This window comes from Malaclemys terrapin, chromosome 8 (genome assembly GCF_027887155.1).
Source record: "Malaclemys terrapin pileata isolate rMalTer1 chromosome 8, rMalTer1.hap1, whole genome shotgun sequence".
NCBI lineage: Eukaryota > Metazoa > Chordata > Testudines > Emydidae > Malaclemys > Malaclemys terrapin.
In genome coordinates this window covers 9,802,244-9,821,187 of record NC_071512.1, presented here as the reverse complement: position 1 = coordinate 9,821,187, position 18,944 = coordinate 9,802,244, and the positions used below count along the sequence as shown (strand labels likewise).

The following is an 18,944-nucleotide window of genomic DNA, read 5'->3' as shown; positions in this document are numbered from 1 at the left end:
CAGGTTCTGTATTCTGACCGATCATATTTTGACTCTGAGTTTGTATGCTCCCAGTATTTTGCAGGACACATAGATAAAGGTAAATGAACACGCTTTCCTGTCAAACTGAAAAGACACAAATCTTTGTAATGGAAACAGCTCCAGAAAGTAAAATATTCATGATACATTAGAGGCAAATAGAGCATGATAAATGCTGCTTACTTTTGTATAGAAAAGGGTAATGGCCAGCATCATTTTACCAAATAACGAATTTGATTGAATATTAATTTGTACGTGACTAATAAATTAAATACTAATCTTAACTACTTTCAATTCATGTAATCTTGGATTACAAATGGTAAACTAAAAATATACTTTCACTCAAATAGCTGCCTGCTGAGAAATTAAAATTGAAAGTACTGTACACAGTGATTTTAGTCAGAAATCCCCAACCGTAAAGATTGTTTCTTCAGCTTGGCTATTCAGGGATGAAGTTACCAATACAAAAATTAAAAAACCCCACAGCAACATAAGACAAACTTAGTTTATGCATGGTGGGCCAAATTCTGATGTCCTTCTTCTGTCTAAACTCTTCCTGGCTTCATTTGCCTCACTAAGAATTGAGGTGAATCTTAAGGATTTGGTATCAGATTTGTAAAGGTACTTAGGCATCTAAATACTTTTTAAAATCTGGTCCTTGGCCTGTCTTTAAGTTTTAAGACTAAGATTTTCCATGGGAGCCAGATGCTTAACTCCCTTAGGCACCTTTGAAAATCTCAGCCTAAATCTGTAACTTTAAGTGAAAAGGAAGATAGTATTGCCTGAAAGCCATCCTTCCTCTCTAGATGGGACTGATTACTAGTCTTTCTTGTCATCCGTTTAGATACTGTACATTAGACGAGCCCAATGTTTCACTTTGTATCAACAATTCCATTTATAGATTGTTTAATCTTTTTTATTATTTATTTAAACAAAACAGGATTTGTCGTTTGGTCACTAGTCGATTCTGTGATTTCTTAGACCAGGACAGAACTTGTGGGGTAGTCTTAGTCACCACACGTTGTGTTACTGAGAGTGAAGGGGAATTGCAAGATGTCCATCTGCCTTTGGTGACCTTTGTTGCTCTCATTGTTGCACAAACAAATTCAGTCTTTCTTTCCCAAGAGAAAGCTTTCTAGAATTTTGCAAATAATGTATGTGCAGTTTGGAATGATGATTAAAATGGGCTAAAACAAATGGCAGCTACCTATAATGTATAGAAATGAGCTTGGACCAGATGTACTTTAGTTTTAGCTTTTGCAAAACCATAATCATCATGGATTTGCCTTTCCAAAGACCAAGCCAAGATCACTTTTGGTTTGTGAGTCATATCTCACAAGAAACAGTAAAAGACTCCCACAGGCAGCCATGATAAGAAAGGATATTTATTTAAGTTTCTTAAGTTAGAATTATTTTAAATGTATCTATCCATTGCCTTAAGCACAATACCCAACATCTACAAAATCCAGACATATACAATTGGGATCAGTGTGTACCACTCACGCACAACTCAGCCATGATGAGATTCTTCCCTCTGATCCACTCCCACCTACTCAGTCCAACATCCCCCCCGTACACGTACATGCACTGGAAGAGCTTGGGAAAATAGATGGGCTTTTTAGTGTGCCCTAAAGGTCAACAAACTTGGGCTTTGATGGACCAGAGTTAATGGGAATTCCAAAGTCAAGTACCCCTCACCAAAAAATCCTCTCTAAACCTGGAGTTTGGCAGCTCAAGCACCTCAGGTGACCTTGGCTAGCACAACACAGGAGAGAGGTGGTTTCTAAAGCAGACTGGTCCTTAGTGCGTTAGAGCTTCAAAGGCTACAATCAAAACCTTGGATAGCACCTGAGAGAATCAGAAGCTATTCCCATCTACCCAACACAAGTGGGAGTGGCCACTAAGCAAGCAGGGCTGACATATTCTGCACTAGCTGATGGTGTGACTCCACACAGAGTGTATTATACTCATCCAACCTTGATTCCAATGTGATTTCTAAGACACATTAATGGGATCAAACGTGGGTGAATTAATTGCAGCCAGAGAGAAGGTGGAAAGGAGCAGAGTTGAAGAATGCAGCATGGCCAGGAATGAGACACAGTCACTCAGCCTGAATCAGAACTAGTTCAGCATGGAGACTGGCAGATAGCATGGAAGCTGCTCAAAGGAGAGCAGAGTGCATGGGCTGTTCATCTTCCATTACTGCTCTGCACATGGCTTCTCACATCAGTGGCATGGAGACTATTTAAGGGTGCAGAATACACAGGACATGTCCACACACAAAGGGCAGCTGGACATTGCCAAACAAGGCACTAGATTTGTGTTCCCAGAGCGTGAGTCCAAGCATACACACCATACAGATTCCCGCTGCTGTGACAGCTGGATGAGTCATGAGATAGAGGCTCTGGATATGCATTCAGATGAACGGGTCCCACACCACACAAACACCAAACAGAGCCTTGTGTGAAGGACAACTGAATGTTACCCAGGTGGTACTCTGTGTACGTGTACAGGGAGTGCCCTTGACATCTTGATATTTATTCTTCTCTTAGTTAAATTTACTGCAGCGTTTTCAGTGTCATTCACCATTCCAAATAGAGGCGATACATCAAAGAGTGCAGCACATGTACATACTATGGTGCAGGAAAGCCAGGATTGAAAGGCCATCTGTAAATGGGGTGGAAGCCCTGTGTCAGGGAAAGGGACCCTAGTTCAACTGGTAATCAGTATCAACGTGGAGGAAAGGAACAGGTTGATTTTTAAAGTTGAGATGCTCCATTGAATCCATCCTGTTTGCACTTTATAAATCTGACCACTGCTTGCTGTGGCTGTCTAGATTGGAGATCACCGTGCTACCACATGGAGGGCCCTGTCTAGTCACTGCAGGGTACAGTAAAACTCTTCCTGCTACGGGTGCCCATGCAAAGGCTTCAGTAGGCAGCTCCCTGCTAGCAGAAGGTCAGGAAGAAAGTCCTTTCTTGTATTCTTAGCTCTCTTTCTCCTCAGACCCTCCAACTTGTCTGTGGATCAGGGTGTTGTCTGAAGAGAGCTGGAGAAAGGAATTCCTCCTGCCGCTGTGTCTAACTTCTTGTGTGTCTGTGCTGGGGCTGCAGTGTACAGCTTCCTCCACAGAAAACTTTTTCCTTTCTTCCCTCCTCTGTCACTCTGCACCTTCTATCACTCCCCCACATTTTCTCCCCGTTCCAAGGGGCTTAAAGAGTGCTGTCCTAGGCAACGTACTCTGCTCCTGCTTCTATCCCAGCCCCGTAGCTGCTGCCACTGCACCATCTACTGCTTCCTGCAAAAGTGACAGTAGCCTCTAATGGGTCCAAAAGCTTGCTAGATTTTCTCATGAGATTTGGGCCATCTTATCTGGAGCTGGATTTTTCTTCCCCAGCCACACTGATTTGGATCCACGGCCAGTCAGATTTGGATGTAGGGCTTCAGAACCAAAAGCTCGGTAATCTCTGGGTGCTTGCATCAGAGGATTAAGCTCGTTAGTAATAGTAACTCTAGCATGTAAAATTGAATGCACTCGTCAAGAGATGAAAGTTGCCCTATATATTGAGGGCTTCTTCAAGATTACAGGGGAATGCTGACTTTGACCACAGGCTCCTACTTTTGTAGTTTTATGACATGGTGATGGGGTTCTCTCTGTGGACACTTAATTCCTAATAGCACGATTTATCACTGTGACAAAGGTTAGAATAGAAGAAAACTTGAGCTGAGATGAAAGAATAGAATTTTTATTATGTTAACCGCTGAATGTAACATTACATCAGAGTTTGTATTGTGTAGCAAATTGCAATCTGTAGTGAAATTGCTTTAAAAATGTATCCATATATATTTTTCTAGAAGTGTGATAAAGTCATTCAGTGGTACTTTGAAATGCATTTGCAGCTAAACTGCTCGATGATATATTTTATATTATGCTGTAAGGACCAAGCAGTCGGATGATGGTTATTTTTCTTCGTGTTTGCAATGAAGTCGATGTCTTTTGCTAGTAAATATTTTGATGCCTGAAAGAGAAGAACTTAGCTGTATGGTGAACATGGCTTGTGGTTAATGGAAAAAAGCATGTTATTAGCTTACTACTGTATGCTAATGATAATAGCACCGTAACAATGTGTTTTCAATAGATTTAATATAATGCCTGAAAATACTGGTCAGGCTTGGAAATACATAAGAACGGCCATACTGGGTCAGACCAAAGGTCCATCTAGCCCAGTATCCTGTCTACCGACAGTGGCCAATGCCAGGTGCCCCAGAGGGAGTGAACCCAATAGGTAATGATCAAGTGATCTCTCTCCTGCCATCCATCTCCATCTTCTGACAAACGAAGTCTAGGGACACCATTCCTTACCCATCGTGGCTAATAGCCATTAATGGACTTAACCTCCATGAATTTATCCAGTTCTCTTTTAAACGCTGTTATAGTCCTAACATAGTGTTATGGTGATGTGGGCTCTTCAAGGATAGTGGAAGGTTATGAGGGGGATTCTAGAGAGCCTTCTCCAAACAAACATTTTTAATGATGAAAGAAGAATACTTGAGTTGCTAATGATTCATTTGTTGTGTTGTAATGAATGGAGTGGAGTCACATGCTGGATTTTCATACCGAGTCCAAAGTTTCACACCTGATTTTGCATCCATACTAGTAAGCCGACTTTTGAATGCACTTTTACCATATACACACACATTAATCAGGCATTTGCACTCCCACATGACTGAATAGCCATCTGTCTAGCCACATGCACAAGGAATGTCATTTTGGGGGGATTCCCACATGTGGGAGGTAGCATGCAAAGATAGGTAGAGAACTGGTCTCTGGTTTCTAAAAATCAGGCCCTGAAACCTGAAAGTGAATTAGAAAAAAAATCTAATATTATTAAGAGCTAAATTCAAGCTACACACCAAGATGGAGTCCTGCCTCTGTTTTACAAAGAACGCCATTCCAACAGAATATTTGGCATCACTTACAACCAATCAAATACAAGACAGAACCATTATGCTATTCTGATTGGCAGAACATGCCCTAAGACCAGGACCCTGACTTTCAGCACTGCTGAAAAATGGTTATTTCTTTTTTGGGTGCCTCATGCACTCTACATTACTTACTGGTAACGTAAATTATTACAATACTCAAGATATTTCATTATAATAGAAAAGTAAAGCTACTGATCTACATTTTTTAGCAATTAATTGCATTTATTGGGTGTTCATTTTATCTTTTTGAGACAGATGTTAAAATCCAAAGATTTCGTACACATTTTTGAAATGCTGTAACTGAGTCTCCTATGGTTTTGGGAAAGGTACTTATATAGAAAGTTTATAGAATTATATAAAGAAAAGGAAGGATGACAGTGGTCCAATCTCTCTAGATTGTTCTAAATTCTTTAGGAATGTTCTTGATCCAAAAATAACATACATTGCAAAGCTGATGTGAAGGGAACAAAGAAGGGAAGATGGAAGCTGATGTCACTACATGTGCAGAGCAAAAATTGGTTGAGTGATCTTAATTGCATGTCCATACTTTCAAATCTTTAATGTAAACTGCAGCATTTCTTTAGGGATTTTTTCCTATAAGTTGTTGTTAAACACTCTCATCCTGAACTCCATCTTAACAATGGTATTTAAGAAGTTTCTCATAGTTTAACATTTTCTGGAAAGCTAAAACACTTAAAATCAACTCTGCAACTGACTGACTTAATATATGACTTTGTGTAAGTCATTTAACTTCTCTGGGGCAGATTTTGGAAACCTGGCCTCCATTTCACGAACACAAAGTTTGCAGGCAGAATTTGTCATTTAGATGTGCCATTTACCTGATTTGCAAGTGCAATCAGGTACATACATGCCTAAAAAACTGTCAGTTACACATAAGCAATTTCTTGTTGGCACAAACATAGGGACCTAGATAAGGCAGGGGCTGAAAATCAGGTCTTCTGTGTCACCATTTCTCCAAGTACAAGATGGAGATGATGATAATCGTATTTTCCTGCCACATAGGAATGTTGCAAGGATTAGCTATGTTACATTTGTAAATAAGGTTTTTTGAATTATAAAGCAAAATACAGTGAAGTGTCATTAATTTAACAGTATAGTATATTAATTATAGATTGAAAGAGAGCTATGTAGGCATTGTAGAGGGTATGCTATAATTTTCCATATTATGGGGGTATAGCTAGGAGCTATATTTAATTTTCAGGGTTTTTTAAATGAATACAGTAAATAAACAGGATTTGATTGACTAAGAGAAGTTCTCGTGCTCTTGTTTTTCACACTCATATCCCAAGACTGGTATTTTTTTGTTTTGCAGCCTTTGGCAAAAGAAAGGAAATCTGGCCCCGAAACATTGGATTGGACCGGCCAATTTAGTCAAGTGCAAGCCATGTCCAGTGATGCATGCCAGCCCTGTCTGTGGCTCTGATGGACATACTTACACTTCCAAGGTAAATTCACTTTACAGTCAGAAACTCTGTCTGCAAGGGCCGTCCAGGTTGTAATGTGGAGAGGTTCTAGTTGTTGCAAACAAATCCTATTAAAACAGTTTGTAGAAACCAGTGCTAAGGCCGAATATTTCTGTATATAAAAAAAAAATGCTGATGATTTTATAATTATTTGGGGAAACACCAATGTGTAATTGAAAATACACATTTCTGGAACCTCGGAGTCAATATTGCCTTGTATTTGCTCTTTCCCCTGCTGCACTAGATCCTTTCATTCATTGTATGGTTAGATAACGAAACCCTTGGTATAGTTCTCACTGCCAGCTTTGTCCTCAGAACAGCAATGTCATTCTGAGATGGATTTCCTGTTGGGTGGATAACATATTACAGTTCACTTAAGTCATAGTTTTAACATTCCTGTGTTCCATAAATAGCATACATTATAGCTGAGAAAAGTACTCCCAGAACCCAGCAGGTATAAATTGGCCCAGTGTTATATTGACAATATGATTGCCTTAGGGCTTGATTCAATAAAAGAAACCAGCTCCACAACCATGTTTAATTCAGCAGTCCAAATCGCATGCTGTTGGTATTAAGCCTTCCGTGTTTGTACAATGCAGTGCTCTATATTTATACATCATGCTCCTGGAATGGGGAGTTATGTCTCTAGGGATAGATTCTTCTCTACTAACAGCCAAAATAAGGCTTGACAGCCAGTAAAAGTACCTTTAAAAGTTTCAAGATGGCCCAAAAGATGTAGGAAAATAAAATGATCAGTAGCAGAAAGTTCTGGAACATATCAGAGGAGAGCAAGACATGGTAGTTTGGGCCAGTAATACTAATTCTTGTGCTCTTGCTGCCTCTGCAGGTAAAATACTCCATCCTTAGGTACAGACATTAGCACATGGCTGTGGCTCATCCATTTAAACTCCTGTTTTACTTGAGCAAAAAGATCCCCGGAGCCAATGGAAAAAAATAGCTGAAGCGTTCCTTTCTGTTTTGACCTGCATCCATGTACTAGTAAAGAATGAATGCTATGAACTGTCTGCTGAACACGTCACTTTTAATGACAGTCTAATATCTATTCTCCTCCTTAAGTTAGTACATCATGAATGACAACCACTACAGTATTTTCTCATCATCAATGTTTGGTCTTGGGTAAACCTTGAGCTGATTTTGAAATTGCGGTCAAATGACTGAAATACATTTCTACTGCTTCCTGCCTTGTCCCAGTTATTAGTCTTTCTCCCCAAATAACCGTACATGACTCCCTTATTTCTCCTTTCCCCTCCACCCCAGCTCCCTGCCTCCCAAAACAGGTTTTCATGTTACTTTGATGTTTATCTTTCCCTCCTCCTCTCCTCTTAGCCCTTTGGAACATGATCAGATAGAACAAATTGGTAAGTCCGTAGTAAGTGGTTTTCATTGTATAGTCAGTCATACTATTTCACTTGCTCAGCATAACTGCATCACTCAGCCTAAGGACTGGATCTCTTAGCTGACCCCCTCTGATTATTTTTTTATTGTTAACGCCAAATACTTTTTGATCAAAACCACTGATGTTATAAATTCATCAAAGTGTTGGGACTAAGCTGTGAGCCTAAGGGCTGTAATGAAGGTATTAAATGACTCCAATTGTTGAATGTTCTTCTCTGGAAGACATACCTCTCACTAGTCTCCTTCTGTTATGAGTGATATGCATCAGACTTGTGAATAAGCAACCTTGGCTCATCTTTATCTATTATCTATTTATATATAAATTGCTCAAGTCCCTGGAGTTGTAAGATATGCGGCTACATTTTTTTGTCAGACTTTTCAAATGCACCAACTACTGTGCAGTGTAGCATGAATCTCTGCTTAAAAGTTTTCCAATTATTGTCAATATTACCTACCATTTGCTGGGGAACAGTAGGTTTTGATTGCTTTCATTGTAGTGTAGCATAGAAGTCTTATCTTTTTCTCTTGTTGCACATTTGTAGTTGCTTTTCTTTAGATCTCCTTTGGATTGAAGCCTCTCCTGGCACCATGTAATGATCAGTAATCCCTGAACAGCCATGTCAGCCCGAGCAGCCAAATGCTTCCGTGCTTGACCTTTATTAAACAAGTAACAGATCCGTTGTAGTAGCAATTTTCTGCAATAGCTCTTTGCAGTACGTTGTAAGACTATATAGCAGTAATACCACTTGCAATACAGTGCGTATCATTACAGTAACCAGTAGAGCACTGTGGCTTCCTACCTTCACTAAAAGTGTCCCCATAAAAGCTCTGCTCAGTTGCCTTTTTAGCAAGAGCTACCTTTTGGCAAGTTTACTTTAGATCTGGTTGAAAATAGGAATCTCCATCCTGTAAAAAGGTGAAATGTTTCTTGGTACAGAAAGAGATGAAAAAAATTGATTCGGAAATGTTGAAACAGTTCAACATTAATCTTTGTGCCCCACATCTGCTACCATGCCTCATGGGAGATGTAGTTCTGATGCCTCATGTCCTCGTTATTCTCTATGGGCTGAGTTCCCTGGCCAGACTACATTTCCCATGATGCACTATGATCACATGATACTCACGATGCACCTCAGTAATTCACCCAGAGCAGAGACTGTGGCACATCATGGGAGATATAGTCCAGAAAGGACTTGTATGCCCCATGTCAGCTTCCGCAAGGCACAGCTGCAGCTCAAACAAAAACAGATCAACATTGAACCAAACCAAACAAAATGTTTCCATTTGACCCAAAAGGAAACATTTTATATAGATTTTCCCAGAAGAAAATAAAAAAATTCTGCAAAATCATAATTTTCCCATAGAAAATTTCAGTTTTGCTGAAACTACATTTTCTGTTTAAAAAAAATCCATAGAAAATACCCAACCAGCTCTACTCTTAAGGAAGAGATCGAAGATCATTTGTCCAGAACCCCAAAAAGAAGTCTTCCGATCAAGGCTATCTTTCTAAAAATATAACGTAGCTCAAACAGGAATTATGAGTTTGATGCAGGAATTAGTGGGTGATGTTCTCTGATCTGTGTAATGCAGAAGTTCAAACTAGATGATCAGAGTGGTCTCTGCTGGTTTTAAAATCTAGAGAAAGACTGGGAGCCATTGCAGTTCTAGGGAAAACCCCTGGGTGATCCCTCCTTTCATATTGTGGTCACAGAACCTCTCTCTAAAGCACAATGGATCTTGGAATTATGGCTCGATTTTCAAAAGCACTGAGCATAGTCAACTCTTTCATTACCTTTAATAGAATGTGTGGGTGCTCAGCACCTCTGAAAATCAGGCAATTAATTAAGAGCAATGCCTGCTGTCAGCCACTAGGACCATCAGTGTGTTAGATGGATGTTTGCTTTAGTGTTCCCACACCTTAGTTTGAAGGGTCTGAATTGCAGAATCCTGTTTCACAGAGTAGGCTCTGTCTTAGGGTTTTATACTGTTGCCCATCACTGTAGTATCTGAGCATCTTCCATGTAAAATGACTAGCAATAGTGAAGTCCTTAATGGACTTCATGGAGTCTCTGGCACATCTCCCTTTACAGTGTCTGAGCTCTCTGTTTGGAGTAGGGTGTTTCGTTTTGATTTTTTAAAAAACATTAATGTACTTTTGTTTTTTTTTCTCTTTGTTTTGTTTCAGTCAGGATTTGGGGGTTTTTTATTGGGTGGGAAAGAGACTGTGAGTACCATTTTTATGGTAGAAAGGCCTTTTCAAAGAGGAAAGTTTTGCAGCATTTCCTAAAGACTTGCCTAATCTCCCCTGGAAGTTTGTTGAATAGCTGGAATGCATTCCCATTAGTTTTCCCAGATTCCTTATATTTTTTCTTTTTTGATACCTAGCAGAGAAGTTTGTATATATTTTTTCTGGCTTTCTAAAGTATCCTGTTCGTAGGGTACTTACTTTAAGGAGCATAAATTAAATAAGCATGAATGAAGTCATTTCAATTTTTAATTCCTCTTAGTTATTCATAGTTTGGAGATTATCCTGCACTCAATCTACAGAGATTGAGTGATTTCATTTTGAAATCAATTGGCTATTGGCCTCTTTACCTCCCACTTTCTCTGTGTAGCAACTATGGCAAGTTAAAAGGTTTTAGTGATACTCCATTGGGAGCCCCGCCATGGCATCTGCTTCCTAAAATAGCCACAGTTGACACATAAATTCTGCTGTTGAGGCTAGAATGCAGGAGCTAATTTATGGCATTGTCTTTCTGATGGCACGACTTCTGTTGCAAAAAGCCATTCAAATATCCGACTTTTTAGGCCCTTGATATCTTGAGGCTAGTAATTGCAGAACGTCACTGAAGAGAGAAGACAAGTGTTTTCTGTGAGTAGCAATTGACAGGACTTAGCATCTGCCATCAAACAGAAGCTTCTGTAGAATCATATAGCGCCACTCAAATCAGCTCCCACGTTTGCTTTCTTAAATAGCTGTTACATATTAGCAAATTGTACATTAGGGCTCAACTCTAAGGAAAAAATTTAAGTTGACAAGTCTAATGCATAATAATTTGACTGTAATGCACTTGTGGCATGTCAGAATCAGGTGCTTTTATAGGTTTGGCCTTTATTTCAGCGCTTCGCCATTACAGGTTATTTTATTTTCAGCATAATCTTAATCGTTTCAGATGACTGCTACAAAACTAAAGGTCAAGTTTAAATGTTCTAACAAATAAAATGTTTATTGTAAGTAACTATCAGGGTTTTTTACGTCTCTGATGAATTAAGAAGAGCTACTTTCCTAGAACTCCCCAGGGGACTTCAAGGCAGTGTTTTCTCTTCTTTCTCGGATAACCCTTCTGATCATGTAGTTTCTAAAACCACAGCACTCTTCTTTGGTTCTTTCCTTTCCAGTGCAGTATTATTGGTGAATATTACTACAGGTAGTGTGGATAATCTAGTGTGGACTATGCAAGTGCCCCTTCATGTAAGGTGGACATGTAGCATTTTGTTTTGTATTTGTGCATGTGTGCATGCATCTAATGGGCACACATGGCAGTCCTCCCCTTCACAAACTAGTTTGCAGAAGTACAATGTCCTGTAGGAGGAGATATGGCAAATGAGAAACTTGATGTCAAGTTCATATCTAAAAGACAGAGGGCAGCAACTACTTTGGGGACAAAGTCATTTAAAATGAATATGTACGCCGGTCATCTATTCTGATAACCATGCACAAAAAGCAGTTTAGATAAGTTATAGAGTTTGTAGTTGACCTATATTTGTCAGTGTTGGAATCTGTCCTGGTTGAGTTTGTCAGTCTTCCCCTTCAGAATACAGTGGATTCTCTGGGACAGGACACAGTTTTGTGCATAGGTCTATTTATCCACTGTGTCTTGAGACAGCTGCATGAAAGCACTTCACCACAGAATAAAGACTCTGTTCAGTGATGTTTGCACGGGGGCTTGTAGGTACCTTGACTCTGAACTGGTGACTGTTGGGGTGGGGGGAGGGAAATGAATTAAAAAGAAATGATGTTCAAGAAAAGCTGCAGCATCCCCTCCCATATTTGCATGAGGAGTAGGAGTGATGTCCCCAATTTGCTCTTCCCCAGTTAGAGCATGACTGCTCAGAAAATAATATCCTGACTTATTTTTCCATCCAACAATTGCTCAAGCATGAACCTCCTTTTATGGAGAATTTCACTGAGTTTCTGCACAGTTATGCTGGCATACCTTCAAGGTTTAGGATGTCTAAGGCAGAAATAGGACAACAGTAATTGGTTTGATGGATAGTGACCTTGAACTTAAGTATTTCATAGAGCTCATAGGGGGGCTGGGTTGGTGGAGTTCTCCTTACTTTGTAAAAGTGTCAAGAAGCTTTCGGGCACTGACTTCCAATACCTTCACTTTAAAATTGTTTTTTTTAATGTATATTATTATTAAATGTTGTTAGTCATTCTTGAAAGAGTAATAAAATCTTCCATTCTTACAAACTGGATGACAAAATAATTGAAAGCATTATCACCATAGTGTCTTGTATTACATGACAATACTTAGAACTTTGCTAGCCCTTTACACTCTTCAAAGTGCTGTACCAATAGCTACTACTTCATATAGGAATCAAACTGAATAACCCCAACTGGAAAGAAAATATTTTACTTAAGTTAATGACAGTGCTGGTGACCCGTGGAATTGACTGTACATATCCACACTGGTCATGGGGGATAGTTGTAAAGAGCTGATCCAAGAAGCTTTATTGGGCTTACAAAAGCCAGGGGCTTGGCTGCATATTCTTGAGCGCCATCTTCTGGTACTTGATAGGTTAAGTATTTACATATATACCAACATCTCTCATTACATGAATAGCTAATGTTCACTGAAACCGAGGCTACTAGGGACAATGAGGGTAAAAGGGAATTCCTGGCTCTCCACAGCACTGCGCTGGAGAGCAAAGAGTCTCCATGAAAAGAGTGGAAAGATCACTAAGGCTGGATCAACACCAACTGGGACAGACTTTCTCAAGAGCTCGGCATGTGGGTTGCGGCGCTCTTGTGAAAATGTGGTCGTGTCACCACGGGAGCTGCTGGGTGCTGAGCGCTTTCACAAATCTGGACCTCATTTAGGTTCTTAAATAGGAGCTCGGTTGTTTTGAAAATCTATCCCTAATTGAGGGTGTTCAGCCTTTGCAAATATTTTCCTGAGCTCTTTTGAAAATTTGCCCCAAGGTTGGCTGCTCATACTGCGTCTACCCACAACCACTGCTGAAGTCCACGAAGGTGAACATAGCTGTATTCAGAAAATGAACTTGGAAGTGTTGTTTCCACTACATCTAGTAATTCTTTGGTGGGCCCAGATGCCTCAGTGTTTGGCCTGCCACATGGAATGCCCTCCCCTCTTATGGCTTCTTTTGTGTTTGCATTCTGCACAGTCTCAAACTATGCATGCTGGGGTGTCTTGGGTCACACCCTATGATGTGTTAGGTGCCAGAAGGTTAAATTCAAACACAAGAGGCAGCAGGGCCCAGTACCTACCTCCACCTGAATCCCCATACACATGCTTGCAGTGCTAGAGCTCGTTTTTTGGAACAACAGAATCTTATCATAATATCAGCTTCCCCTCATCCTTTCAACTCATTGTAAAAAAGAAATCCATAGACCAGAAAGATAACGTTCAGTAAAGACAGAATACAGCTATTGCTGGGGTTGCAGAGGCTTTATAATATGCAGTATTTCTCCCTCATGATAAAGTTTTCTTTTATAAAGAGAAACTGCTATTTTCTGCATACAAACTTCTCCAAGGTCCATTTTATACTCTGACAATTCTTGGCACTTTTGCATATCTTCCATTCGGGGTTCTAAAAGCTCTTTTCAAATACTAATGAATTAAGCTAGTGAGGTACCTAAGCCCTATAAAGAGTGTTATGTAATTAGTTAACACTTTTGTCAGCAACACATTAAAAATATAACTGCATAGCTGTCAGTTTTACAGGAAGTTTAATTAAGCTAGTTAATAAAGCAATTACCTGAACATGACAATGACTGTACTTAACTAATCAGAAAATGAAAATAAGGATGATCTTCAATTACAAAATACACACCTCAATGACTAACAGTCCCTTAAAAGATTGAAAGGTACATTGGTATAATTATTATGCTTGTAATTAGGTACATTGTTGTTTTGCAAATTTTAATTAAACCGTTGCAAACTAATTAAGCCCATGATCATGTCTCTTTTGTTTGAAAATGGAAAAGTCACCTACTGTTGTCATAGCATTAGGTAACTAATTTAATATTAGGGGAAGGAAGCAAGAGGCAAATAACGTTGCTTCCAGGAATCATGGAAATAGAGAAAATAAAAACAACAACAAAGATTGGCTAAAATAATGTTTGTTTTTTTTAAATGCTCTCCCTGCAGGCAATCTCAGAAACACAATTAGTAAATATCTGCAGAGATTCCGAATGCCAGTCGTTTAGCACAATGTCCCTTAGAATTTCATAACCCACCTAGCTGCCGGATATCGTGGAGACTGTTGGGACCAATAGCCAATTTTCCTTTAGCACAGCGTTCTCCCTCATTGGTGTTTCTTAGCCAGCAAATGGACATTGCAGGGTGACACAGCTGGTTTTCTGTCACTGACACTGAACATAACTAGAGCTGAGTGAATAACTGATTTTTTCAATTCACTTGCAGTTGCAAAAAATAAAGAAGATTGGTTGGACCGAAACAGATACTGACATTTTTTTGGAATTTTCAGCAAATCAAAAAAAACAATAAAATTTTCATTTGGGGTCAAATGAAACATTTTGTTCAACCCTAGGAGGGACAGCAGCAGCGGGAGGTGAATTTTTCACATCCCTGAGCAATGTAGCTAAGTCGACCTAAGTTTTAGGTGTAGATGAGGCCTAAGTCATGCCACACTTCTTCTGATCTTATCTGTTTGTTCCTGGCTACACCTGATGTGCTAGCAAACACTGGGCCTTTTTCTTTTTCAGCAGAGCCTCTAGCCAACTGTTTGTTTATGATCAAAGACAATGCCATGTAAAAAATTCAGAGAAAGACAGTTTGGGAAAATGTTGACTAACAAATTTATTTGAGCATAAGCTTTCGTGGGCTACAGCCCACTTCTTCGGATGCATAGAATGGAAAATATATTTTTTCCTCTTACTTAATTGGCCTCTCAGAGTTGGTAAGACAACTCCCATCTTTTCATGCTCTCTGTATGTGTATATATATCTCCTCAATATATGTTCCATTCTATGCATCTGAAGAAGTGGGCTGTAGCCCACGAAAGCTTATGCTCAAATAAATTTGTTAGTCTCTAAGGTGCCACAAGTACTCCTGTTCTCTTTTTTCAATGAAAATAGAGGCTGAAAATCAATGTAAATAAAGATGCTCCAGGCCAAATCCTGGAGTCCCCATTCAGTGTTGAGTCATATTGAAGGCTACGTGTACAGGATATTGAGGTGTTGGTAGGAATCAAGAGAACATCACATTTCCAAGAATCCATGGCATAATCTTCCGATCAATCATCTCCCAGGGATATGTTCATACACGCATTTGGAATCCTAGGATGATAAAATAGGGTTTTACTTGTGCCGGTGTACCCAAACAAGTGGCTTTCTGTCTGCTGTGCCCATCTCACAAAGCCAAGGTGCACATGAAGCCATCCTAGATAATCAGATCTGAGTCTCTTCAGGCTGAAGCTAAGCTCTGTGGAATTGTGAAGTAGATGAGGCCATGGGGAAGAGTGACTTTGTAATCATGCATCCAGTTTTTAAGGTCTTTAAGGCCCGGCTTGACAAAGCCTTGGCTGGGATGATTTAGTTGGTGTTAGTCCTGCTTTAAGCAGGAGATTGGACTAGATGACTTTCTGAGGTCTCTTCCAATCCTAATCTTCTATGATTCTTCTGTGAGTGTCAACATATTGAACAATTTCCTGAGCCTTCCTTTTGTTTGAGGGGGGAGGTTCATTTTTCTGCTATTAACTGTAGTTGGAGTAGCTTTTGTGCACTTTATCACCTGCACTGATTTGTCCATTACCTGAAAAAAACAATTACAACACCCAACTCCCCTCCCACCTTGACTGTATAGTGAGTTTGAGTAACCACCAGAAATTGCCATCCTGTAGGCATCTGTAAATTGTGTGTCTTCTTCTGCCTGGCCCAATACTGTGCCCATAAATAAATAGGTGTTCTTCAGATTTTTAACTAGCAGACTATATATTATATGAAGAGAGAGAGCTAGAGGATTACTAGAGTTTAGAAGATCTATTAATTTTTCTACTGCCAGAGGGCTGTTGTCTTGATGATGTGTGTTAATGTCCAGCATTGTCTGACATCTCTGTGTCATTACAAAAAAAAAAAAAAAAAAAGTTGAAACATTAGAACAATTTTTTTCAAAGGAAAACACACTGTTTCTTTTAGAGCCAGGACATCTGCTCAACTTACCCAGGAGGCTTGTGCAATCAATCAGCATACAGGAAGGCAGTGATTTTTTTTTTTTTACTGGGCAATTCCTTTTCTTTCATATTGCAAGACTTGACAGTGCTATTAATTCATCAGAAGTTACTGTGGCACAGAGGGTGATGGTCTGTCTGCAAATACACTTGCTGACATTGCTTTACTTTTGGGGGGGGAAGAGAAACTTCAGTTCTTAATACAAATCTTGTTAACTTCTTGTTCTGAAAACGCACGTTTGCTGCATCCCATTGGGCTGCACGAAACTCTAAGAGACACCAGAACCGTTTTGGATTCTTCCAGCATGGGTCCTGCTTTCACTCACAGCCTCCTGATCATGGACCTGGACAAATTGTCTTTATTGTGTTTTGCTCAGATTACTCCCCACCACTGGAAAGGTGGCAGACATGGGTATTCGGCCTCCAGCTTTGTTCACCTCCTGCACCTGGCACAAGAAAAGACAGGAGTAAAGTCAATCTCATTTTGGGAGGCAAGGTGTGGGCAGAGCTCCACTTGGCCTGATTTTCTACTAGTGTAGGTCCCTGCTACACCATCTTCTGCTGGGGCCAGATGGCTAAGGATTACTGACCTTGTCTTCGTACAGGGTATTGCACAATGGAGATCGGATCCTCACTGAGACCCTTGGGTGCTGCCACAATACAAATAAAAATTATAAAGTAAGATATTTGGGATTTGAGCTACTGTTTCTAAAATGCTTTCTGCAAATACTAGTGTAATATCTGGGCTGAATGGGGCATCACCTTTTGGAATCTGTGGTTTTTAAATCAGATTCCTACTTGGGTTGGGAGGGAAGAGGAGTTCAGGGTCTAAAAAAATCAAAAGTTAGAGTGAAAAGATCAAAGTGGGAAGGGACAGTGGAGCTCAGAAGGGATGCATGTGTGCGCACTTGTATAGTACCCACAAATGCAGTTTAAACCCACCCATGAATCTTGGCTGTTATATGTTTCCTGCACAACCCGCTGACTGCGTGAACAAGCAGAATCACTACTTATCTCTAATCAATGGGCATGTCAGAAGAGGAAGAAAGTAGTCAAAATAATCTGTTTGTCGATTAAAGCATGTGTGGATTGGCACCAGACAAAACAGATATGTCTCATGCAGTGTATGTAATAGGGATAATCATATGCAGAAATGTTTTCAAAGGTAAGTCCAATGGATTGACAATTTTTAATCAGCACTGTTTTAATTGCCTGGTGGGAGGGTAGAAAACTAAAATGATCCTGGTGAAGTTTGTTTTCCTCTATGACCTCTGCATTCTGCTTTGATATATACAACTGCTTATGAGTGCTGGGTAACAACTAAGGCATTTGTTTGGAAATAATAAGCATGTAAGGAGTTGCAAACAGATACAAGTGGAGAAGTTGCAGTGGGGAAGGTCTAGGTTGGATATTAGGAAACACTGTTTCACTAGGAGGGTGGTGAAGCACTGGAATGGGTTACCTAGCAAGGTGATGGAATCTCTATCTTTAGGGGGTTTAAGGCCCGGCTTGACAAAGCCCTGGCTGGGGTGATTTAGTTGGTGTTGGTCCTGCTTTGAGCAGGGGGTTGGACTAGATGTCCTCATGAGGTCTCTACCAACCCTAATCTTCTATGATTCTAAGTGAGGTCAAATTTGAAAATGTCCTTTTAAAATAGTAACGTGTTTGTCAAAAGTTCCATCTTCAAGTTGTATGAAGTCACATGGACTATGTGATAACACCAGCCAGCCTAGTAGTAGCAACCCAGAAATATTGATCTCCCTTTTGGATGTGTCTACATTGCAGCTGGGAAGTGTGATTCCCAGCGCCAGTAGACAGACTTACACGAGCTTAGTTCAAGGTCGTGCACTAAAAATAGCAGTGTGGCTGTTGTGACACGCGTGGTGATTTGGGCTAGCTGGTCAAATCCACAACCCCCCAGGTCTGAGTTCAGTCAGCTAGTCCAAGCCACTGTCTGTGCTGCAATAGCCACACTGCTATTCTTAGTGCTTTAGCTCAAGCTGAGCTAGTGCAAGTCTGTCTACCGCAATGGGAATCATACCTGCCAAGTGCAATGTATATGTGCCCCCTCTAACCATGTCTATCAGGTTCGGTGTCTTTTTAGTTTGTTTCCATTTGATCTTACATTGCTGAGTCAGAAACCATTTACAAATTGTTTCCAGGCTGTCAGGAGCTTGGGTTCGCACAGCCAGGTTCCTTTGTGATTATTGTGTTTTGTCAGTTCCTAGATCCATATTTTTATTCCTGAACCTGTTATTTTTTCCATAGTTGTGCTTATTCACCATTGCAAGCTTTTAGTTGTCAATGCAAGATCGCAATGCTTGGGGGAGATTACAGAACAATTTCTCCGTATCATACTACTTGAAGTAAATGGTGAATCGATAGGCGTACCATTTTAGTATTCTGAGCATATACAAACGAACACTCAAAACTTGCCTAGAAGATCCTGCAATATCTCAATGCAAAAATAATATCTTCCAGATTTTCAATAAGGAAGCACTATCATGGCGTAATTAGAGCAGGAGGTGCATTTCCAAGGCCTAAGTTCTGTTCTCAACTCATCCAAGTCACTTAAGCTACAACACAGTTTTCCCGTCTCTA

General features: G+C 40.0%; 1 protein-coding gene across 2 annotated transcripts in view; it reads left to right on the top strand.

The window, feature by feature from the left end:
* The window catches only part of SPOCK1 (SPARC (osteonectin), cwcv and kazal like domains proteoglycan 1), a 495,316-nt gene that overhangs the window by 327,558 nt on the left and 148,814 nt on the right, over nucleotides 1-18,944 (top strand). For both annotated transcript variants that reach the window (XM_054038315.1, XM_054038316.1), the window contains exon 5: nucleotides 6,338-6,470. In XM_054038315.1, coding sequence (XP_053894290.1) covers nucleotides 6,338-6,470 — 133 coding nt within the window. The remainder of the gene's footprint in view (nucleotides 1-6,337; nucleotides 6,471-18,944) is intronic.